General features: G+C 40.7%; 1 protein-coding gene across 2 annotated transcripts in view; it reads left to right on the forward strand.

The window, feature by feature from the left end:
- RNF128 (ring finger protein 128) overlaps window positions 1–25,704 on the forward strand; it is a 101,820-nt gene that overhangs the window by 21,344 nt on the left and 54,772 nt on the right. Inside the window, exon 1 of one of the 2 annotated variants that reach the window (XM_059910061.1) lies at window positions 18,794–19,525. The exons of the other annotated variant lie outside the window; for it this stretch is intronic. Coding sequence (XP_059766044.1) covers window positions 19,033–19,525 — 493 coding nt within the window. The 5' untranslated portion in view covers window positions 18,794–19,032. Of the gene's footprint in view, window positions 1–18,793; window positions 19,526–25,704 lie in introns of those variants that run through there. 2 annotated transcript variants of the gene reach the window in all.

Raw genomic sequence — 25,704 nt, forward strand, 5'->3', positions numbered from 1 at the left:
AGCAGTACTAGACTGTTGGAGATCCAGGGATCTTGTTTCGTTCATCTCAGTATACATAACACTTAGCTCAGTGACTGACTAACACTAGGCCCTTGCTAATGAATGAATGAATGAATGTGGCTGAAAAGGGAAGTATATGCTCTCCCAAACAAATAATACCTACTTCACAATTCTATCTACAGCCAACGGAGTGTGGTAACACCAGAAATGTTGGGGTTCCTCAACTTAATGACAGCCTTGCTGGCTATTAACATGTTCTTTTTATCTCCATCGCCTCTCCCTGAAGCTAGTTGGCGTGTCACCTTCAGCTGGCAGTTGGGGACATGACTTCTTTGTTAGGCTGCTTCTATGTAAAGGTCCGGCAATAGGAACTGCCTAGATTACCACCAGCGATTCATACACCTACACAGAGTGCTTACACCCACACGGGGTCATAGAGTGAAGGATCCAGATTCCAGTTCAGGTCTTGTTTCACTGCACAATATCGTGGAATTAAAATCACTCTTTCACTTCTTTATATAAGTTATTGTAGATGTAGTGATCTGCATCATACTATGTGAATTTGGGTAGAGTGTAAGAAAAACCTCATTAATTCTCACCAGTGTTTAATCTAAGTTAAAAATGTAAGGTTGGCATTTAGACAAGTGGGGAGATGATTAACTGCCTTCAGAGAATAGAAACACTTATTATGCAGTACATAAAAGCAACTATTTTCCTGCAAACAATCTTTGCCTATTCACTAAAGGATCTCCAGCAGTGCTTCTCTTTGGCATGATTTTAGTACCAATTCATTTGTGTTATTGTATTACTTGAAAATAATAAAGCTGCATTTTGCATTTTGTTAAAATTTTAAGAGGAAGGCTTGTGTGACAGGAGATCACTGAATTCTGGAAGGGCATTTGAAAGAATATTTTTCAGACATATACAGTAATGTAATCAAAGCTAATGAAATATAGAAACTGCTTCAAAGAACAATGAAAATGACTAATTAATAGTCTAATTGCTTTTATGTAAATGATGCTTTCTAAGGCACTAGAAAAATTGGTTTTCTTGTACAAGGTAACTGTTCCCAGTGCAGAACTAATATACACCATAAACTTCCTTTCATCATAGAATAAGTCCTAGCCCTTCTCCAAAATAATGAAATATTACTATATTCTATAATTCCAATTATAGAGCTTGCCAGCTTCAAGCAAGTCTGATTTAGTAAAGTTTTACTCTACTTGCAAAATAATTCCATAATGAAAGTAAAGTTCTATTTTCTTTATTCTGCATGCTTGGACTGTACTTCTGGCAATGAAAAAAGTTAAATCTAAAAGAATATCCACATTGTTCATTTGTGAAAATTGTTTAAACTATTGGATGTCCTATTAATACGTCTCTGAAAAAAATTGATGTCCACAGCCCATTAATCCTCACTCTGTGAACACTTAAAATGTTAGTAAAGTGGTAAATACAAGATGTGTCTCCTTCAAGCAGTAATACCTTACAAATCTGGTCCTTTAGGCTTCCATTTAATGGACCTGTGCTCTTAACCTGTAATTACATTTTAAAAACATGCAGTTGTGGTGTTTTGTGGGGTTTTTTTCTGACATTTATTTGGGACATTTTTTATGCTATAACTTCGTATGGGAATATTTCCATTTCCTTACAGTAAGATCTTGGAGATAGTATATATTTTTAAAATATCTTCTCATATCACATACCCTATTTGCACTTTAGAGAAAGAAAATATTACTCAGAGTAGAAGGGTAATTCAAGGCTTCTTTGCCTTCAGCCGAACAAAAGGGCAAAAACAAAAAAACGAACAAAACCCCTATTGTCCTAAATTTACCTTCAGATAAATTTAATTACTGCATAGATCGTAGTATTCTGATTTCTGAAAGGCTAAACAGTAAAGTACCATGTTCTACTGAAATATGGAAAAATAGATAATCTAAATTCCTTTAATATGTTTGTTTTCCTGTCCTTGAGTCAGTTTCACCCTTGTCTTTGACATACCACTAACATTCATAACAAAAGGAAAGCAGGGAAGACTAATATATACCACAAGACAAATCTCTAGTGCTCCAATCATTACTTTTGCACCTGTTGTTATTTTATTTTGTTAATGGTGTAAGCAATTGCATAAAACTCAGAGAACAGTAATTTCATTGAAGGCATTGACTTAAATGAGTCCAGAAGAATTTTCAGTTTGATAAAAATGAAAACCTTTTTGACTCCCAGGGATATGAAAGCTGATCTTGGCGCCTTAGGGAGAAATTCATAAAGAAAATAGCCAGCTATATTCTGGCCAGTTCTATTTTTTGAGCGCCAGTTGGCACTGGGAAGAGTACAAACAATAGTCTCTAGATTTTGTCTAGTTTCATGATTTGCTTCCTCTGAAGCTATAAGCAGGAACATGTGGTCAAGTAAAATGTGGCTATGTGTACAATTTATACAGCCGAACTGTGTACACCCCCATTTGACTGTAAGGAAGTTGTGGGGAAGATACTTGCTGGATGGTCCATGTATTGTTAGGAACCGGGCCGCACAGCAGGAAGCGAGAGGCGGACGAGCGAGGGAAGCTTCATCTGTCGTTCCCCATCCCTCCCCATTGCTCGCATTAACGCCTGAAGCACCCACCCCTGTCCGGTCCATGGAAAAATTGTCTTCCATGAAACCGGTCCATCGTGCCAAAAAGGTTGGGGACCGCTGCCATAGAGGATGTTAAGAAAATATTTTGATCCAACAAAAATATAAAAATAATTTTTGCTGAAGAAAACACTGAACCTAAATCCCCATTCTTCTCCATAAGCAAAACACCCTCTTAATTATAGGAACACCTGCTGATTCATAGGATTTGGTCTCAGACAAAACCTTTGGGATAGGGGCAGGGCAGGAGGTAGGTAGAAATGCATCTTTGCAAACCCTGCAAAAATCTTGAATTAAAATCCACCTCTTCACAGATATCCTCTTGTGGCAGAATGATTTAGTTGGTTTGTATAATAATGTAATAATTACATAAAATATAATAATGATAGAGTTATTTAGTTAGTTTACATATTTATGCAGTGAATACCTGACAATAAGATTATCTTGCTTCATAAAACACAGGGGAATTCTCAGGTGCATAACAAATTTTTCGCTTCTTTGGGTCTAGATAGCATTTTATTTTATTTTATTTATTTATTTTTGGCTACGTTGGGTCTTCCTTGTGGTGCGTGGGCTTCTCATTGTGGTGGCTTTTCTTGTTGCAGAGCATGGCCTCTAGGCACGTGGGCTTCAGTAGTTGTGGCACATGGGCTCAGTAGTTGTGGCTCGAATACTCTAGAGAGCGGGCTCAGTAGTTGTGGCGCACGGGCTTAGTTGCTCTGCGGCATGTGGGATCTTCCCGGACCCGGGCTCAAACCCATGTCCCCTGCATTGGCAGGCGGATTCCCAACCACTGTGCCACGAGGGAAGCCCTAGATAACATTTTAAATCTTCCTTTTGAAACCAGCTAAGTGAGCCAGACTTATCCGTGCCAGAAAGACTCATGAATCTGTATTTAGGGTTTATTCATTGCATGTGATCATTACAGGGGAATTCCTTTTCTCAACCCACTGTACAACCTGATGACACAGCACTTTCAATTCCAATCTTATAAAAGAAAGGCCCAGCAGAGGGCACGTTGAGCATTTTTATGACTAAACACCTTGGTACTTGTCTCAAGGATATTTAAACAGTAACATGCTATATTGGCATCTGAAGTAAAATTTCCAATGTCTCTGACATCATATGGCAACTCTTTCAATTAAGAGAACACCAAGATACTCAGTCAAGTTCAGCCAAATAGATTTAAATAAAACAAAAATCAATCTGATTACTTTAACACCAAGCACCTTGAAGATGTGAATAAATTCCCAGAATGAATAAAACCAGTGAGTTCATAGATCCTCTTTAGTGGTTACATGCTTATGGGAGTAAGGTGATATACAGAATATAAATATGCTAAGTTATGCCACTAATTTAATTACCTGCATGCAGCTAGTCCACTGGCAGTGTTTAAATCTCAGGCTAACTTTCTTTGATCACTCAAACTACTTCAGAGTCACCTCTTATGGGTCTGAAGGGAACACCTGCATAAAACATAAGATGAAAATGTGCTGAAAAATGCATTTCAAAGCCAACTCCAAGTGTCTTTGATAATCTGCTCTTTTGTATTATCTACATCACTGCTTCCCATCTACTAGTATCTATAACTGAGATCTGACTCCTTTCTTAGGGGACTAATAAACAGTGACCCTGAGAAAACTACACCTTCAGTATAATAATTCTGGTGTGTACCTAGCTTTAGGTGGAAAATGAAATTCAACTCAAAAAATAAAAAAGTTGATTTCAGTATTTGAAGGAGAAAGCCAGGAAGGCAAGAATATTGTTTACATTTTAAGAATATAATTCTTCTAATAAGAGAAAGATCATCAGAGCTTTGGTAAATGACTACTACTTTAAGCATGAATGCCCTCTATTCCTAAATACTTGACAAACTGCAATGAACTAGAAAGTTGCTTATTGCAAGACATCAGTTCCCTTACATTTTTCTCCACCTTTTTTCTGCCTACACATCTAAAATGTTACTCAACTCAGCTGTTTATTTTCCCATCACAGCATTTAAACTCTTGCTCTTCCCCCCTTTCTATTTTAATAACCCTTTGCCACAGTTAGCATCATATATGTTTACATGATACCAAAATAAATAAAAGACACTAGTTGAACAAGGCAACTGAATGTTCCACTTTTAAACAATTGTTTTGGTATTATGTAGGTAAGCCTGACTCTTGAATATGTCCTAATATCTATTCATCTGTATCTATGTTCTCTTCCAAAATTACTTTATGCACTTGAAACAATTCTTCCTATTTGCAAGTGCCAGCCCTGTCTTCTTCCATCATTATATTTAATAATTGAAATGGTTAAAAATTTAGTTTCTGTAGCCTACGTAATTCAAGGGGATTTCAATTAGTCCCTTGGTTAAATCCAATACAAAAAATAAGACATTTATGGATAAAATAGAATCCATCTAAAGAGGGGGTTCTTAGGCTGGGGTCCTCGGAAATCACAGATAGGTCATACAAGGTCTTTATGCAGCTGAAGTATTCTTTTTTATTTGCTTATTTATTTGCTTATTTTTTATTTTTGGCTGCGTTGGGTCTTCGTGGCTGTGCGTGGGCTTCCTCTAGTTGCGGCGAGCGGGGGCAACTCTTGTTTGCGGTGCATGGGCTTCTCATTGCAGTGGCTTCTCTTGTTGTGGAGCACGGGCTCTAGGCGCATGGGCTTCAGTAGTTGTGGCTTGAGGGCTCTAGAGTGCAGGCTCAGTAGTTGTGGCGTATGGGCTTAGTTGCTCTGTGGCATGTGGGATCTTCCTGGGCCAGGGCTCGAACCTGTGTCCCCTGCATTGGCAGGTGGATTCTTTTTTATTTATTTATTTATTTATTTATTTATTTATTTATTTATTTATTTATTTATTTCTGGCTGTGTTGGGTCTTCGTTGCTGCACGCGGGCTTTCTCTAGTTGCGGCGAGCGGGGGCCACTCTTCATCGCGGTGCGTGGGCCTCTCACTATCGCGTCCTCTCTTGTTGCAGAGCACAGGCTCCAGACGCGCAGGCTCAGTAGTTGTGGCTCACGGGCCTAGTTGCTCCGCGCCATGCGGGATCCTCCCAGACCAGGGCTTGAACCCGTGTCCCCTGCATTGGCAGGCAGATTCTCAACCACTGCGCCACCAGGGAAGCCCTGGCAGGTGGATTCTTAACCACTGCACCACCAGGGGAGTCGTTATGCAATTTTATTACATGTTTAGGTTCATGTGATCACCACCACAGTCAAGATTCAGAACAGTTCCATCACCACATTGTTCCCTCATGTGGGCCTTTTATAGTGACACACAACTCCACCCCATACCCTCTCCCTGACTCTGGGCAACCACTAATCTGTTCTTCATTACTACAGTTTTTCATCTCAAAAATGTTATATAAATGGGATCATACTGTATGTAATTTTGGGGGATTAGCTTTTTTCACTCAGTAAAATTCTCTGGAGATTCATCCAGATCGTTGCATATATTCATAGTTCATTCCTTTTCACTGCTGAGTAATATTCCATGGTATGGATGTATCACAATTTGTTAACCATTCACCTACTGAAGAACATTTGGGCTGTTTCCAGTTTTTGGCAATTGTGAATGAAGCTGCTATAAACATTCATATATATATATATGTTTTAGTGAATATAATTTTTCATTTATCTAAGATAGAGGTCCATGACTGATATTGCTGAGTCATATGGTAGTTACGTGTTTAGTTTTATAAGAAACTGACAGACTGTTTTCCAAATTGGCTATACCATTTTACATTTCTCACCAGCAGTGTATGTGTGTGTGATCCAGTTTCTCCACATTGTCACCATCATTTGGTGTGATCACTTTTTTTTTTTTAGCCATTCTGATAGGTGTGCAGTGATATCATATTGTGGTTTTAATTAACATTTCCCTAATGGCTAATAATGTTGAACATCTTTTCATGTGCTTATCTACCATGTGTATACTATTCTCTTTGGTGAACTGTCTGTCCTTGTCCCAGAAAAAAAAAGCATCCCAAATAGGAATGGGTTCTTTTCACATAGGAATTTGAGTAATATCAGTGGATAACAAAGTTTTACAAAAGAAAGAAATGCTGTTCAACCAGGATTTTTTTATTGGCTATCTGCTAGGACAGAACCATAACATTAATTCTTACTTAACCCAGTGAAGGTGTTTCTGTGGAGAATCTGGAAAATAGAATCCAGGAACAATGCTTGGCTTTTTGATAACTTGATTGTAGAGAGAATTGAGAGAGTACAAATGAATGAAGAGATAAGAGAGCTTTTGGTAAGTATTAGATTCTGTCATTTCATGAACACGTTTTCTAGCGAGTACCAGTAGTGCAGATATTTTATATCCTTGGTATGCTTTTGATATATTTAAATATCATTTGTGGCCTTGTTTTACGGGTCATAGTTGTATACTCACCCAGATAGAGAGCCATCTACTTCAGCGCAGGCAGGGTAACAGAATTACCTGCAGGCAGAACTATTACTCTCCTCCAAGAAGAGCTTGAATCAAAAACCTGCAATGACTATCCACTGCCTAATAAATCAAGACCAAATTCCTAAATACCTTTTCAAGGTCAACAAAACCCTAACCTACCTTTTCTGCCCTATCTCCTGCTACTCCTCCTCTTGTGCTCTCAACAAACTGAAATAATGTTTCCTAAATCCCCTCTGCTCTTTCCTGACTCTGAGCTTTTGTTTCTGCTATATCCTTTACTGAAATATCTTCTCTCACCATTGGTACCTATAAAAATCCCACCTATCCCTCAAGGCCCTGCTCAGACAGACGTTGCTTTCTCCATGAAATCTCCCCTAATTTCTTAAGTCAAAAGCAAACATTCCCGCCTCTATACTCACACAGGACTTTGTACCCCTTCCCAGCACCCATCTCTCTGACCACTCTTTTGTTTAAATGCCCTGCCATTGCAATAACATAGATGAATCTCAAATGCATTTTACTAAGTGAAAGAAGTCAGACACAAAAAAACTACATACTGAGTGATTCCATTTATATGACATTCTAGAAAAGGCAAAACCATAGGGACAGAAAACAGATGAAGGGTTGCCAAGGGTTAAGGAGGTGGGGGGCTTTGACTATAAAGGCATAGTGTGTGGAATTTTGGGGGTGATGAAACTATTCTATATCTTGATTGTGGTAGTGGCTACATGACTACACTTTGAATATTTGTCAAAATTTATGGAACTGTACACTAAAAATAGAAGTTTATTGTATGTAAATTATACCTTAACAAGCACAGTAGAAAAAAATTCATACCAGCTAGCCAGCAAACTAACCAGCCTGCCCTCCAGTTCTTGCCGTCCACTTACTGTTTTTCAAATGTACTCTAATGTGCCAGGCTAAGAGCAGGGGCTACAAAGAAGAAAAATACATGGTCCCTCCTCTCAAGGAACTCAGTCTCTGATGGAGGAGATATGTAAGTAAATAAATGCAGCATAGCATGGAAGATACTATATATAATACACATATATGTCAGACACAGTGGAGGTATAAAGGAGACAGTGGTCAGATGGACCTAGATTGTTGAGATCCTAGCCATCCAAGCTTAGAAATCTCTATTCTGTTCAATATACAGTGAGAAATGACATAATCATAGCTATGTTTTCGAAAGTATAAATGGCAGTAATATGAAGGATGACTTGGAGTGAGGGAGAGACTAAAAGCAGGGAAATCAATTAGAAGGCTATTTGCAATAATCTGAGAGAAAATTAATATCACTTCTCTTCCCCATTAGTAGGCAATTGAGATTAGACTAGGCTTTCAACTAAAGCTTGTATTGCTTATAATCTAGATTCACATAGGCAAAAACAAAGAGAGGGCTCACAAAATTTTCCTTGGTACAATTTACCCCCAGTAGACTAAGATACTAAATGGAGGGACCTTGTTGCAACTATCATAAGACTTTGTAGATATTAGAAGCTCTAAAAAATGTTTATTATTCTAATGAATAAATTAGAGAATGTGTGAATTTTCTTTTAAATCACCGAAACTCCAAAAGAGAAAATTATAAGTCCTGTATGCCCAGTGATGCTTATTGCTTATCATTTTGTATGTCAGACGGCCCAGAGGGTCGAGGTTAGTAAAAAAAATTTTTTTGCCTAAATTCAAATACTGACTGCAGTTATCAGGTGGGATAGTCTAGCACATTTTTTTCCCAGAAAGTCTGTTTCTTCTTTGCTTGTTCACTGCTACATAACACAACTTGCAGTGACAGGGCTAAGATTCTGTTTAAAAAAAAGGCTGGATAAGAGCAGGCGTTATAAATCTACTTTGTTCCAGTATACTACCCTTAAGCAATTGACTGTTCTATCTGTCTCGGAACTTGGAAACCTCTGCTGAAAATGCCTTATGAGGGGCATAACTGAAGGCACCGATGTAAGACAGCCTGGTTCTTGGAATGTGCGAAAAGTTTTCATCCTGCCTTGAATCCAAACAAACAGAAGGTCCTAAAACCAGCAGGGTGTTGAGCCCTAAACACCTTGTAAGGCCCAAACACATGCTCTCATCGGGTCTCTAAATACCTCAACCATCAACCGCCTCAGCAAAACGAAGACATTTAATGAACTGGTGGGATTATTGAAGGTAAAGTTGACGAACCTCTTCTTCAAACAAACAGGAGCTTCAGGCTTTCAATGTCTGCTCCCTCTCTCTTTCCCCCCCCCCCCACAAAAAGCAAACATTGCTGAGCCACTTCATTGCCTCTGCTAAAAGGCTTTCTGTGGCTCCAGAGCTGACAGCATCTAGAATATAAAGCAGTTGTTGACTTCTGTGTCCAAACTAGTTTGCTGGGAAGGACCTGAAGTATACTGATCCTATCTGCACACAAAGTTACATAGAGACAACTTAGAAAAGAGTATACCCACCCTCCGCTAATTGGAAGTTTGGCAGCTAAGGGAGAAGTGATTTTATGGATTCCTGAGTGTGCTGTGGTTCAATGGATCTGGACATTTTTTCCTTTTGATGATTCCATTAGTGTTTTTCCTCATTAAAGTTCCCATACTTTATACTGCATGATTTGTGGTGAAGTCAAACCAAAGTAATTTTTGTAACCATAAAATACCCTTTTGGGTTTTTTTGTTTGCTTTTTGCTTTTTAAAATTTATTTATTTTATTTATTTTTATTTTTGGCTGCATTGGGTCTTCATTGCTGCGTGTGGGCTTCCTCTAGTTGAGGAGAGCGGGGGCTACTCTTCCTTGTGGTGCGCAGGCCTCTCATTGCGGTGGCTTCTGTTGTTCCGGAGCACGGGCTCTAGGCATGCGGGCTTCAGTAGTTGTGGCTCGTGGGCTCTAGAGCGCAGGCTCAGTAGCTGCGGCGCGCGGGCTTAGTTGCTCCGCGACATGTGGGATCTTCCCGGACCGGGGCTCAAACCCGTGTCCCCTGCATTGGCAGACGGATTCTTCACCACTGCGCCACCAGGGAAGCCCATAAAATACCCTATTGTTGAAGGCCTGCTTGTCTCTTGCCCGTTTCCTGCGACCAACATAACCATGACACATCTAATTCTGGTGTGACAGAACTTAATTACTATGTGAATCATGAGTGGGAGGCCAGCTAATTTCAGTTGTCTCAACTGTGTGCTAGTACCTGGTCACTTATTGCCAGATACTTGTTTACTCCAAGTTTTTGATCGATTTTGAGCCCTGGCCAGCAGCAACTAATCCTAATGCATATAGTTGGCAGCTGTGAATTTTTGACTTTGCCCCTTGGAATACAAAGGCTGCCTTTGCCCACACTCAGGCTGACTTTAGCTTCTAAAGAGTAAATCTTGGGACTTCTCGAGTGGCACAGTGGTTAGGAATCCGCCTGCCAATGTAGGGGACACAGGTTTGATCCCTGGTCTGGGAAGATCCCACATGCCTCAGAGCAACTAAGCCTGTGTGCCACAGCTACTGAGCCTGCTCTCTAGAGCCCGTGAGCCACAACTACTGAGCCCACATGCCGCAACTACTGAAGCCCCCCCGCCTGGAGCCTGTGCTCCGCAACAAGAGAAGCCACTGCAATGAGAAGCCCACGCACCGCAATGAAGAGTAGCCCTCGCTCGCCATAACTAGAGAAAGCCTACGCGCAGCAACAAAGACCCAACACAGCCAAAAAATAAATAAAATTTTAAAAAATAATAAATAAAATAAAGTTTCTACTCTTAAAAAAAAAAAAGAGTATACCTTGGCCTCAGTAGGTGATTGTGATTATGTGCTACAATATAACTATGTTTATTCTTTTTAAATTAAATTTATTTAATTTTGGCTGCGTTGGGTCTTCGTTGCTGCGCGTGGGCTTTCTCTAGCTGCGGCAAGCGAGGGCTACTCTTTGTTGCAGTGCGTGGGCTTCTCATTGCTGTGGCTTCTCTTGTTGCAGAGCGCGGGCTCTAGGCGTGCGGACTTCAGTAGTTGTGGCACGTGGGCTCAGTAGTTGTGGCGCAGGAGCTTAGTTGCTCTGCGGTATGTGGGATCTTCCTGGACCAGGGCTCGAACCCGTGTCCCCTGCATTGGCAGATGGATTCTTAACCACTGCGCCACCAAGGAAGCCCACTATGTTTATTCTTAAACTGCTTTTCAGAAGCCCCAGCTTTACTAGGAATTATCAAATTAGGCTCCTATTAGAAAGGAATCCCATTCTGTCTGTAGGCTAAAAAAAAAAAAGCTTACTGCCCACGTGCATTTTAAAGAACTTAACCCCTCCCTAATTTAGTAAACTGATCTTATCCATGCCTGCGAGGCCCACTCCCTTCTACAGCGATTCTGTCATTTGTCCTAGGCAGTGGCAAAATCATAGATATTTATTTTAGCTACACTAGCTGATTTGGTAGGCTTTAATCTGAAGGAACACTAAGTGGTTCAAAATATATCTGCACAATTTTTCATTATTATTATCCCTATTTTGTAGCTGAGAGAGAAGAAAGAGAAACTTCCTCGGTGTCACATAACCAGTCAATGGAAAAGTTAAAAATAACAACAGAGACTGGAATGAGGGAGTTCTGTGGATCTAGTCTACTGAATAGCACAAACGGATTGGAAGTAAACCTCAAATACGTGGCCATATCTGTAGGGCACAATTCATTAAAAACTTTTTTTTCCCATTTTCCCCAAGCAATTGTTTTTCTTTCTTTTAATATACATAAATCTCTTGTGGACACAGATTTAATTCTTTGGAAGTCTTCATCTTACTAGAAACCTAAAAAAAAAAAAAAGGAGAGAGGAGACTGCATGAGAACAGATTAATTTCCCAAGTAGGTTGTCCTGATACTGCAGGCGAGGGTAAAAATCACTCATGTCCATCTTTCCCTCCAAGCACCTCCCCTGCCCAACTTTCCCCTGGAGCCATTGCTGCCCTCCCATGCCTTGGGCCCTTCCCCACTCTTATCCCTTTTTAGCAATCTGAGATCCCCTCAATCATCTCCCCAAACTCACTGATAGCTAATCTGATCCCTCAATAGCAATCAACTTGACACAGCTTAAATTTTCTGCATTATCCTTATCAGTACAATTCCTTTCTGTACCAGTTTTCATCAGTGGACAGAAAACACCCTTTCCACACATAACACATGTTCAGGCATTCCACTCCACACATGCATGGGAGCGAGTGTGTACAACTGAAGATGTAGACATTTATAAATGATGATGAAGCACTTGACAAAATGTACTTTCATAATCTCTGTTATCTAGGACTTCCAGGGCTGCTCAGCAAGAAATCAGGGCGCCCTGGTGAGGGGTTCTTAGTAGGTTAAATGTGTTACCATATCTGGTTGAAAAACACCGAATCTTTCCACCTTGTAATAATATCCTCACTACGTATGTGGAGAGGTAGTACAGCAGAGTGAAAATGGTATAGAATTTGGAGTCAGATATACTCCCATGTGAATTCCAACTCTGCCACTTACTAGCTGTGTGACCTTTGGCAACATACTTCACCTTTCTGAGCCTCATTTTCCTCATCTGAAAATAATGGGCTTTTATTACTTGTTGTAAGAATTAAATGATATAATTAATACATGTACAGTGTCTGGCACATAGTAAGTTCTCAATAAATATGTTTCCTTCCTACCTCTGCTTTGGAAGGTAGTGTTATAAGGAGTGGAATGTTGCATAAGGAGAAGAGTGTAGTTTTGTACTAAGATGTCGGGTCAAATTCTAATCCAATCATTAGGTTATTCCCTAATGGGTGCCCTCAGCAAGTTACTTAACCTGAGCGCACGTTGCTTCTTCTGTAAGATGTAGCATATAATACTTATCTCATGGGTGTAAAGTATCTGGCCCCTAGCAGGTTCTCAATGGTAGCTATTTCTGTTACAGGTATAAGACTGTTCTTAGTTTCAGATATAGCACACCTACTGTTGTAAAGCCCCTCTCTGAAATTCTGTCTTTTCTTCGAGTGCATGAAATCTTTGTTTAAAAAAATCCCATTTTCTAATGGTTGTATACCCACTTGAGCTGACTGAGGTTTACCTGCATTTGCAAGTAACAGTATAGTATTTGAAAGTATGCTGCAGTATCACATTTGGGGCTTTTTGTTCTGTTTTGTTTGGCTGCTCTCTCTCTCCACACCACCATCATCTTCTTCTTGCTATCCAAGGGGCAACTGCCTCGAGTGGAAATTTGTTGCCATTCATTCTCTACACCTATATTGTCCAGCTGTGTGGCCACATCATTGCTTTGATGCCAGGACACTAGATGTCTCAGATGGTGATTTACCATTTATTTAATGGTAAGAAGCCAGATGTGGTGTCTCATTTCCTGCAGACATATTAAAGGCTGAACACTATGGCCCATCTCTGCACCACTGCAGAAACTCAGTATGATCGGAAACTTAATCGGCCATGGTGCTACCCTGCTGTTGCTTCTGCAGGATGCTGCTCTGTTTACCAGTTCATCATTAGATAGTGCACTGCTTAGGGCAGCTTTCAGTTCAGTGTTGCTGATATAAATATTTGGCAAGGCTAGCCTTTGTGGTACGATTTGAGAAATTCAAAAAGCCTCCTGGCCCAAATATATCTCTGTCACTGGTCACAGTGCCTGAAATGCATGCAAGAAACATTTCACATGAACTTTCCTTCTTGGGTATAAGGCAATGTTAGAATGCAAATACCACTCTCTAGAGGGAAGATACTGAGTCATTATCGGCTATTAATACTCAGAGTCAGAAGTGCATTGGAATCCTGATTCTGTTACTAGCTATATGAGCTTAGGGGGTTGCTAATTCTCTCTGAGCCAGTTTCCTCTTCTGAAAATGGGGATAATAATGGACGGTTGTGAGAATTTAATGAGATAATGCATGTAAAGAACATAGTAAATGCTCAATGAACAATAGCTGTTATTAGCCTTAGGGACAGCAGGGCCCCGAAGGAATACATTTAGGACTGGTAAATTTGGTTTGAGGGTCAGGAATAAGGTGAAGTCTGGTACCAGGAAACTGCTCAAAGCAAAGGCCCTGGTGGAGTGGTGATATTACAGCCGGGGAATAGCATGGAAACTCTGGGGACCTGGGGTTGGAAGAGTTGGGCGGGAGGAAGAGGGAAGACTGAAGCAAAATCACACTGCATTTCCATGAACCTTCCAATAAGAAAAGCGCAGTACTACTCAGGATGCGATGCTTTGTGAGGTAGTAAGCTCTGACACTGGGAGTGTTCAAGCAGAGGCTGAGTGCTGGCTACCCTCAGGATACTCAGGGCTTCTCAAACTTATATTTGCATACAAATCACCTGGGAATCTTGTTTAAATGCAGGTTCTGATTCAGCAAGTCTGGGTGGGACCTGAGATTCTTCACTTCTCATGAGCTTGCTGACAATGCTGATGCTTCCGATCAACAGATCTCGTCCTTAGTAGCAAGGCTCTGTTGCAGTTTGAAGAGAAATCGCAGTGAGACAGAGGGATATGGTTAGGGAAAGCCAGAGAGTTACCCAGACAAGGCTCCATAAAGTAGGTGCACTCTGATGCAGTCATGATCTACAGTCTGGTTCTTAGCTTTGTAAGCTTTGAAATTTGATTGGTAGTATAAGCAGAGCCTGGGCTCCTGGGGACTGACTCACAATTAACCAAATTCACGAGACCAGTATATAAGCCAGAATGCCAACTGATTAATTTATAATGAGAAGTATAACTTCCAGTGGAACAGATACTAGTGTTTGCTGATCAGAGAATTACCTCCCTGTAGGCATATTTACAGGAGGAGCTAAATGATGAAAAGAAGGTTGCTTGGTGAGGAGGGACTCATAGCAAGGGGAGTTCATAGGATGATTTTAATGGTTCATGTCATCAAGCTATGATAGTCTGATACCTTCATCTCCACTACTGGTCTAGACCTCCAGAATAGTGCTGAGGGTGTTAGCCTCCGTATCAGTCTCTCTGCCTCCTGTCTTGCCCTCATACAATCCAGATGATCTATGTAAGCCTAGGTCTGATAATATCATTTGTTTGATCCACTGATTTCAATATAAATTCACAATCTAAACTCATCATTACAAAAAGTTTAAAATATAGAGAAAAGTTGAAAAATATTACAGCGAGCACCTATATACCCACCACCTAGATTCAACAATTGTTATCATTTTGCCATATTTACTTTATGTATCTGTGTGTGCACATGTGCATTGAGCCCACACTCTTTAACATAGGTTTCTAAACTCTTCATGTTCTGGCATAACCCACTTGACCTGCTTCACTCCCCTTGGCTCCCCCTTTGCTCACCCAGACATGCCTAACTATTGAATGTTAGTTCCCTGAATGTTTGCTGGTGTTCTCATGTATTGCCTATTGCCTATGCCTGAATATCCTTACTTTCTTTTTTCTTGATTAGCTCTATTTGTTCATAAAGAGAGCCACGCCCATGTTGCCATAGCACCCTATACTCTTCTCAGTGATAACATGTATTATACTATACTGTTATTGTGTGTTTGCCTCTTTGACTTTCCTACTAAACTATGAACTCCTTGAGGGCAGGGACTGTTTCATTTGTCTCTGTATACCTGCACCTCTCAAGTGTCTTGCGCTTAGTAGGTGTTCAGTAATCAGAAAATCCAACTGCCTGCCGGACAGTTCTACCTAGTTACATCATGGGTACCTTGAATTCAACTTGTCTAAACTGAACTCATTTCTCCTCCTACCCACTCTACACATTTAAAACCCTCCTCCTAATTAAATGCCATTCAGTCTTCCAAGCCAAAAGCCTCAGAGCAATCCCTAACTCTTCCCTCTCATTCATCCTCCAAACAAGTCCTGTTGATTCTATATCCAAAATACATTACCAATCTGTCCATTTCTGTTTATCTCCACTACCAATTTAGTCCAAGCCACCTTCATTTCTCACCTGGAGCACTGCCAACAATCCTCTATCTGGGATCCCTGCTTCTACTCTTGTCTCCTCCAATTTTTATTCACAGAGAAGCATAATGATCACTAAAATTCAGATCTGATTTTAGTACTCCCTGCTTAAACCCTGATTATATTACTCCTTGCTTTTGGATCAAGTCCAAACTCCTTAGCTTTACCCAAAGGACTCTCAAGAACTGACCCCTTTGTCCCTCTATAACTTTATCTCTTGTACTCTGGGTTCCAAACACTTGGTGTTTATAGAGCCTGTAGTACTTGTTGTTTCTCAACATTTTCAGTTTCATGCCTCAGTGCCTTTTCTTGTATTGTTCTCTGTCTAGAAAGGTTAACACTCTCAAAGTCAGCACAGGTGTAACCTCCTCTGGGAAGCTTTTTCTTACTTCCCAGTCTGGGTTAGTTCCTCTTCTCTAACACCCACTACTGCCCTATGCATACCTCTAGTGTAGCTCTTACACTATATACATCAGCACTCTCTCTCTATATATATTACAATTATCAGCTTGTTTGTCTCATCAAAGGTAACTTATGAGCTTTTTGAGAGCAGAGTTAATGTCTTATTTTGTTTTAACCCAATGCTTAGCCCATGGTTGGCATATAGTAGATTGCAATAAATATTTAAGAAAGAATGAATATTAACAAATGTCTCTCCAAACTTCATTTTTGTAAATACCTTATAAAAGATCTCTTTTCTTTTAAACACATTGTTTCTTCAAAGTACAACATACTTGATTGTCATGCAGGTTTTATATGTATATATTTTCTGCCGCACTGCGCGGCATGTGGGATCTTAGTTCCCCGACCAAGGATCAAACCCACACCCCCTGCACTGGAAGTGTGGAGTCTTAACCACTGGACTGCCAGGGAAGTCCTAATCATGCAGGTAATATTGATTGAATATTGAGTGTTCTTCACCAGCAATTTCAGACAATTTCTGGAACTGTACCATTTCTTTTTTATATATAAATTTATTTATTTTTGGCTATGTTGGGTCTTCGTTGCTGCGTGCGGGCTTTCTCTAGTTGCAGCGAGCAGGGGCTACTCTTCGTTGCAGTGCACGGGCTTCTCATTGTGGTGGCTTCTCTTGTTGCGGAGCACGGGCTCTAGGCACGTGGGCTTCAGTAGTTGTGGCATGTGGGCTCAGTAGTTGTGGCTTGCGGGCTCTAGAGCACAGGCTCAGTAGTTGTGGCGCATGGGCTTAGTTGCTCTGCGGCATGTGGGATCTTCCCAGACCAGGACTCGAACCCGTGTCCCCTGCATTGGCAGGCGGATTCTTAACCACTGCGCCACCAGGGAAGTCCCGTACCATTTCTTTAGATGACAGATGCTACCCTTTTATTTTCCCCTAGGTAATTTTTATCTAAGAGATTAACATCATCAGTAGTTGGGGGTGCCATGCTATTGGTCCCATACACCTCCCTTGACCTCTAAAGTCCCTTGCAACACCTACGATTCATGTTTCACAAAATTGCCCATTTATTTGGATTCTAGGTGCTCTTTGGTTATGGTGTTAATTTTCCTCTAGGTTTCTCTCAAGCCATAAGAGCATCACGTGCAGGATTGTCCCATGCTTAATCTTTGCAAATAATATTGATTAAGTAAATGTTGGGCCAGGGGAGTGGAATGATTGATTAGGAATTTAACAAATGTTGGGCTGGATAAAGTAAATTATATTTATTTGAACTGAAAAAAAATGGCTAAAAGTGAACATCCTGAACATTACTTTCTCTGATTATTACCTCAGAGTAACAACCTTAATATTATTTTAAAAGTATTGGGTCCCTGAATCTGTTTAATAATAATAGTATTTAACAGATATAATTTTTACACTCTGCTAAGCACTGTTCTAAGTGCTTTACATGTATGAACTCATTTAATCATCTGGACTACTCTATGATGTAGGTACTATTATTATCCCCATTTTACAGATGATGAGGAAACTGTGGCACAGAGAAGTAATTTCCCCAAGGGCAAAAGTTACCCATAACTGTCAGACACCAGAAGTATTAATTCAGTTTAATCCATGCATATTTATTGAGCACCTACTAAATGTAATAACTGACAGGGTAGATAAAAATTGTACACTTAAAGTAAGGAGAAATCTTAACGCAATAGTGCTGTGAGCGAATTGTCAAGGTGAGCCAGGCTCTTTTTTAGTTAGTGGGAGATGGAGAAAGATTATGTAGTTAAGGTCATGAATGGCGCAGACATATCTGTTTGGGTAAGTCTGGTTTGCGGAAAATGGAAGAAAAGAGGCTTAGTTTTGAGGAGTATGAAAATGGTCATTCTTTTTTGAGGGCTAAGATTACTTTTAGAAGGGGCATCTGATGCAGTATATTTAGTATGAGGTAAGGGTAAGAAGGAAATACATAGGTATGACGCTTGTTTAGAGAAGGAAAGGAAAAAGTTTAAAAAAAAAAAAGGCAATGCGCTCTTCCGGCCCCCCCCCCTAGAGAATTAGTAAATAGCCTGCTTAAGCACCACCCACCTACCCAAATTCTCTGGACTGCAAGTCAGACCTTTCAGATCTGCGCTTTTTAGAAGTACTTTCGCATTCTGGCACCTTAAGCCAGAAATGCCCCGCAGGCAAACGTTACGAGGGAAAAATATATTCTTGCAATTCAAAAGGGACTCGAATCCTACCAACGAGCGTTTCTGTTCGCTGATTCCATAGTTCCTCGCCTGTCCATTTTTCATACAACGACTTGACACACCTGACCACACAGCCTCCGATCCTATTCTAATGCCTGCCCATCCTGTTACCCTTTTAAAAGGCGGATCCCGCAGTGTCCTTTCCTCCCTCCCAGCCGCCTCCACCCCCAGTCGGCTGGGCGGAGCTTCACGCTAAAGCCCCGGAGCCCGACGCGGCCAAGGCAGTAGCGGAGAGGACTGGAGCCCCGAAGAGCTGCATCTGCGGCAACATCTCCAGCGACGTTACGTGCCTGTCGGCTTCGACCCAGCCCGCCGCGCGTGCCAGTCTCTCCCCGCCCCCTCCCCACCTGGCGCGCACCTGGCCAAGGCCGGGGTCCCGCCGAGAGCCGGGAAGGCGCGTGCCAGGGGCCCTAGGGAACCGCAGAGCGCGCGCGCCATGGGGCCGCCGCCCGGGGCCGGGGTCTCCTGCCGCGGTGGCTGCGGCTTTTCCCGATTGCTGGCCTGGTGCTTCCTGCTGGCTCTGAGTCCGCAAGCCCCCGGTTCCCGGGGAGCCGAAGCAGTGTGGACCGCGTACCTCAACGTGTCCTGGCGGGTTCCGCACACCGGAGTGAACCGCACCGTGTGGGAGCTGAGCGAGGAGGGCGTGTACGGCCAGGATTCGCCGCTCGAGCCGGTGGCTGGGGTCCTGGTACCGCCCGACGGACCAGGGGCGCTGAACGCCTGTAACCCGCACACGAATTTCACGGTGCCCACGGTCCCGGGGGACTGGGGCAGCAGCGTGCAAGTCTCTTGGTTGGCCCTCATCCAGCGCGGCGGGGGTTGCACCTTCGCAGACAAGATCCATCTGGCTTACGAGAGAGGGGCGTCTGGAGCCGTCATCTTTAACTTCCCGGGGACCCGCAATGAGGTCATCCCCATGTCTCACCCGGGTGAGTGCGGCTACCGAATTGCGCGCCATCAAACCCCTGCCAAGGCCATTTTCCCTTATTTTCCTCAGTGTACTCTTCCCCCTATCCCCTTGCTCCGAAGGAAAACGAGTGTCCTTTCTGTCCCCATCGAGTGAGGGCAGGGTCCTCTCTTCCCCGAGATTCACCCTGCGTCGGGGGGTTGGGCGGAAAAATCCTTTAGAATTTGCCTCTCTGGTGGAAAAGGGTAAAAACAGAGTGAGGAGGCTGGCAACTCGAGAAGGACTGTTTGGGCTCTTTGCGTCGTCTTTTCCTGCTGTTTCACGAGGGTGGTTTGCATTGGGTTAATTGGTTGGTGGTGGGCATTGGCTTTGAAATGACTGGGAAGAAGCCTGCCTGGAAATCCCTTCCTCAGTCTTGTCCTGATTAACAGCCTCAGGCCCGCAGCAGATTTTTTCCCTCCTCTCTCACTGTTTTCTCTGCATGTTTCCTAGTATCAGGTACAAGATTGTGTTACTGTGCCCTGCTAACCTCATTCCAGTTTTGGTGGAAACTTTGCTCAGCTGTCGGGTTCTTCTCTGCCCAGGGGTCTCAGGTCCCAAGTGATTTTTGGTATCAGTGCTTTCCTTTGCATTTGAAAAAATCTGATTTCGGATATAGAGTGGCAAAACAGGTGATTAGCGTTATTAAAGAAGAAGAGGTTTATGCATGAGGCTAGCAAAGGCCTAGACTTTGGAAAATGTAATCCAGGTAGGTCTTAAATTTGTGCAGATGAGGTGGATTACTGTTTCTCCCTCTTCAGTTATCCTTCCAGAAACCTTCTCCCTATTTGTGATTAGGTATCCATACCATATGTACATAGTGATCCTAGGCCCCAAAAGACAAAGAAAAAAAATTGGGGGAGAAAAAGGCAGAGACACGTAATAGTAATAGCAGTATATCATAGTTGTTGAGAGCTGGGCCTCAAGTCAGACCTTGGTTAAATTCCGGCTCCATTGCTTACTAGTCCTGTGACCTTGAGCAACTTATTTGAAGTCTAGCCTGGATTCCCTCCTCAAATGGGAAAGAACTAAGAATGAACCACTCCTACAGGTTTGCCTTGAGGATGAAATGAAATAACGATGGTAAAGAGTTTAACACATCATCCTCTGTAAAGGTTAGGTGGTAGGATCAGCTTTTCAGAGTTGTTGGAGAGATGAATCTGCTTGTTTAGCTACTGGAGATTCTGTGTTTTTCCTAAAACAGTATGTCTGGCCCTTCCTAGAGAGCACTTGCACTGAGTGGCTGGGTGGTATAATGGAAAGAGCACTGAACTGGAACTTAGGAGATTTTAGCTCTTTTAGTCCCTTCTCTGCCTCTACCAGCTTCACAACCTTGTACAAGTTACTCACTGGTCAAATGATAGTATAGAGGCAGGAGGAGGAAGCCAGGTTGGCAGATCGTGACAAAAAATGAACTAGATGAACTCCCTTCCAGCTCTAAAATGCTGTGATTCTTAGATTTTATATTGATTAAAGAAAGGAGCAACTGCATCTCTTTTGGTTGATAATTCGTTGATTAGAATGAAATTACTTTTTAAAGGCTGATAGAAACAAAGAATAAGGACTTGATGTATTTTAAAGTCCTTACATTTCAATTGGCTACCTAAATGCAAGGATTTGACTTTGCTTCCTCCCAATGAGATTCATTTGCACAGATGATTTGGAATTGAAGAGTACTCTTTAGTTAGAGAATTCCAATTTAGACTGCTTTCATCCTACTTCCGTTAAGTATATAAGCTTATATTTATCTGATAGTTTTAGGGGACAATAAAATTAATTTTGTTGAGCTCCCACTATGTGCCAGGCACTCTACATACATCTTACTTATTCTTTATTGAGAGACAGTATGGTGTACTAGGAAAAGCAAACGCATCGTAGTCAAGAATGAGAATCAAATTCTGGATTTACCACACAATAGCTTTGTGTCCTTGGTCAGATTATTTAACATTACTGAGTCTCAGTTTTCAGAAAAGTGTTTTGATACTTTAAAAATGTAATTTAAAAATGTATTATTATCTGAGATGCTGACTCTAGCAATGTTACACTTAGGCTAACTAGCTAAAGGAACTAGCTAGTTACTTGAGGAATGGAATTGCATTTCTTCCTTGAACTCCTGGAGAAACTACTTTTCAACACAGGGGAAAAATCACTTTGCATTTCATCCACATATGTTGTTAAATATTTGTTTGCAGAGTGCTGTGTTGTTTGCTTTGCTCATTCCTGAGAGTAATCCCAGGATTTGTTGTAATCTCTGGTCAAAAACGATTTCTCTTGAATCTTAGTGGCAAAGAGGTAGGACTGAAGTTTATGTGCTGATTAACAATATATATTGCCATGAATTCTACAAGGGCCACCAAATGTGGAAAAGCCATTGCTGTGGTCTTTGTTTACAAAACCTTTCTTCACCCCCTCTCACAGGGGCCTATGCTTGAATTGTCTGTCCTTTGTTGGAGTTCGTGTTGATCATCCACACCCACCTATCACAGTCCTGCGACCATGAAGACCCATTTGTTTCAAGTAACAGAACTAACTGGTTTAGAACAGTAGCTTTAAAACTTTTGTGTATTGGAGAGAAACTCCACTATCTAAGTGCAATCGATTAGGAAAATCAGGCTATTTTTTTTAAAAAAATCAGGCTGTTTTTATGGATACCAAATTTTCCCAAAGGGTAGCTGTAGGCTTGCAGCAACTCATGCCGTTTATTTCTGTATATTATCTTCCAGAAAATCCTGATTCACACAGATAAAAAATTTTAAATGACAGATTTTTATTAACAGATGATCCTGCAGTCTCTGGATATTTTTCATTCAAATTGATCCAGAAACTGGGAATAAAATGCAGAGAAAATTTTGGTTTCACAGTTTAATCACTATTCATGTCTTATTTAAATATGAAAATCAGATAAGAAGCAGCCAAAACAGAGTAAGCACTAAAGCTGTCTAAAATGTATGGTTGTCACGATGAGACACGTTATGCATGTTCTTGTTATTGCACAACTAACTAGTCTCCTTTCGCCAAGCAGATGAGCCTGAGCCTTGCATGCTTTCTAATTGAGCACAGCCCACGGGTTGAAGTGGTGTCAGTACTTCCTTACACAATTTTCCTTGAGTCAACATGTGCAGGCATGAATTTATTGAAAGACCTGTGCAAAGCTTCCACTTTCATAATCCATGACGCATTTACAAGAACTTGAAACATATTCAGAGGGATGGCAGGAGAAGCATTATTCCTGAGGGCTGTAAAAAAGTGAATGAACCAAGCCATTTAAGTTAATGATTTGGTGGTCTTCCCTGGGATAGAGTTTGCTATATAAAACAGTTGCTTGTATACATTGTTGAAAGACCTCTTAGAGTGTATTAAGAAGATGGCCTCTGCCAGGTTTTTTTTTTTTAGGTTTTCTTTTTTTTATTGAAGTATACTTGATTTACAATGTTGTGTTAATTTCAGGTGTATAGCACAGTGATTCAGTTATATATATATATACATATATAGATTCTTTTCCCTCATAGGTTATTGTAAAATATTGAGTATAGTTCCGTGTGCTATACAGTAGGTCCTTGTTGGTTACATGTTTTATATATAGTAGTGTGTATATGTTAATCCCAAACCCCCTCCCTCTACCACTTAATATTTTTAAAATCTTAGGCCAGTATTTTACTTCTCTAAGTCTCAGTTTTCTCCTGTGTAAGATGGGCATATTAAAAAACTTACCTGATAAGGGATTAAATGAGATACTACAGATAAAGTGTTTAGCATAGAGCCTGACATTTAGGAAGCTACTATAATTTTTCTTTATTACAGTTAAGATAGTTAAATGTATTTTGGAAAATGAAAAGTGATTTGTATGTTTGTGGTATACAATTTGAAAATGAATAGCCTAGAGTACTTCAAGGTCCATATTACCTGACATCTGACTGTAACCCTTTAGGAATAAGTTGAGTAGACTGACTGTTTTACCAGAAAATGATCTTTTGGCCCACCTATGTTTATCATTCTTTTCTCAAGTAACTGCTTCTCCCTCAAGTAACCAATCTTCTTCCCATTCACAAAGGACTTTGGAATAGGATTTTCCACTGATTTATTACCACCCTATCCCTTCTCAACCACTTGACATTTAGTTTTTATTCTTCGTTGGGTTTTTTGTTGTTGTTGGCTGTTTTTTTTTTTTTTTGCCCCCTAGTAAGTTGGCATCAAAAAGAACCTTTTTTAGTAGAATGATAGGCTCAAAAGAAGTTGAGAAGAGATTGGGTGGTGATGATTTACCAACGTAAAATACCATTCCAGAATCTGTTCCACGTGCATCCTTTTTGATCTCTCTGCAGTACTGTATTTGATATTGTTGACCACTCCTTTGAAACTCTTTCCTAAGCAGTCTCTTGCTTCTCTTGCCTCTCTTTTGTTTCATTTCTGTTATTTTATTAACATATGCACCTCATACCTTTTCTTCCTTGCATTCATACCCAGGCCCCCAACACTCTCCCTCCAGTAAATATCTGCCACGTCCAGTTGCTTCCATCACTTTCAGTCTTCTCACATATGTTCCCTTCTCCCTCACAATTGTTTTTACACTGCTTTCAGTTCCTGTGTCTTCTCATGGGAACAAATACTTAGCCTCCTAATTGGTCTCCCTGCCTCCAGTCACTTCTCCCCTTCGGTTCTTCCTCCACGTGACCACCAGAACACAGCTCTGGTCACACATACGCCATTGCTCAAAAGCCCATTACTTATAAATTTGAGACTATGTTTCTCAGCATGGCGTATAAGACTCTTAATGATCTAGTCCCAACCTACTTGTGAAGCTTTATGTATTTCTTGTCTCCTTTTGATCCCTAAACATGTTCTCTACCCTTTCCCATTATCATTCCTTTGCTCGTACTTCTGCTTTTGCCTACGTACCCTTTTCTTACCAGCTCTGTTGGTCAAAACCTTACCCATCCTTCAAAACCCAGCACAGATGCCTCCTCATCTTTGAAGCTTTTCGTAATTCCTTCTTTTCCTCTTCCCACCACAGCCCCCGCACCAAAAACAAAATAATCTCTTATCTTATCTCCCATAGAACTCCATCTCTTATAATACTTTCTCCATTTTGCTGGTAGTTTTTTGTTTATATATTTTACCTTCCTACTGGATCGTAATCATTTTAATGTTTTATTATTGTCATATTCCCCATAGGAACCTTTATACTTTATGTGCTCTGGAAATGCTTGTTGAGTGGCCTTAAATACACAACAATGCCAGAGGGTCATATGATTCCCTAGAAAAATATGTAACAGAAGGGGATTGAAATTCAATTCATAGAACATTTATCAAGGGTCTACTGTATGCTAAGTACTGTGCTTCTTGCCTGAAAATAAGGAGGACTAAGATTGTACAAATACTTCAAGATTGCAAACGCCCTAATTTTTATGTTGGTCACCATCATGTGCCAGTTTATGGGTTTTTAATGGCAAAATGACCTAGGTAACAAAGAAATAGTGACAGTGAGTATTTACATTGAGCTTTCCCTGTTCTATTTTTTTTTGATGTTTTAAAACTTTGATTTACACCATTCAACTTATGTCTCCAATTAAAGTGCTTCCAGTGAACATGTTGATGAATGTGGAATTCCATAACATAAAAACCTTACAAAAATATAGCCTGATCGGTGAATTGTTTTTCTAAGTACATAAAGAACTATTTCCCCCAGTCCATGGAAGATGTGTGTTGTCTCATATAGAATGCCACATTTAGTCTCTGTTCTCAGGCTTAAATGGAGGAAATAGAGGAGAGTACCAAAGATATTTTCTAAGTTATCTTATGATTATAAACTTAACCATGCGTCTTGCAGAAAACTTGGAAAATACAGAAAAGTATAAAACTAAAAATAAAAGCTACGTATAATTCCACAATGCAGAGATGGTACCGTTAATATTCCTTCTAGTCTCTTTTTCCATGTATCCTACTTTTATCATAATGGTTATTTTTTCATGAATATTAATGTAGTATTAAGAAAATACAGACAATTTAAAGGAAAACACAAAAAGCCATAAATATAACCATTTTAGCATTTGGGTTTTTTTTTGTCATTTGCTTCCTTTGCTCTGCATATATATTATTTAAAGAATTATAATTATATACTGTATATACAGTTTTGCATCCTGCTTATTATTGTAAGCATTTTCC

This window comes from Balaenoptera ricei, chromosome X (assembly GCF_028023285.1).
Source record: "Balaenoptera ricei isolate mBalRic1 chromosome X, mBalRic1.hap2, whole genome shotgun sequence".
NCBI classification, from domain to species: domain Eukaryota; kingdom Metazoa; phylum Chordata; class Mammalia; order Artiodactyla; family Balaenopteridae; genus Balaenoptera; species Balaenoptera ricei.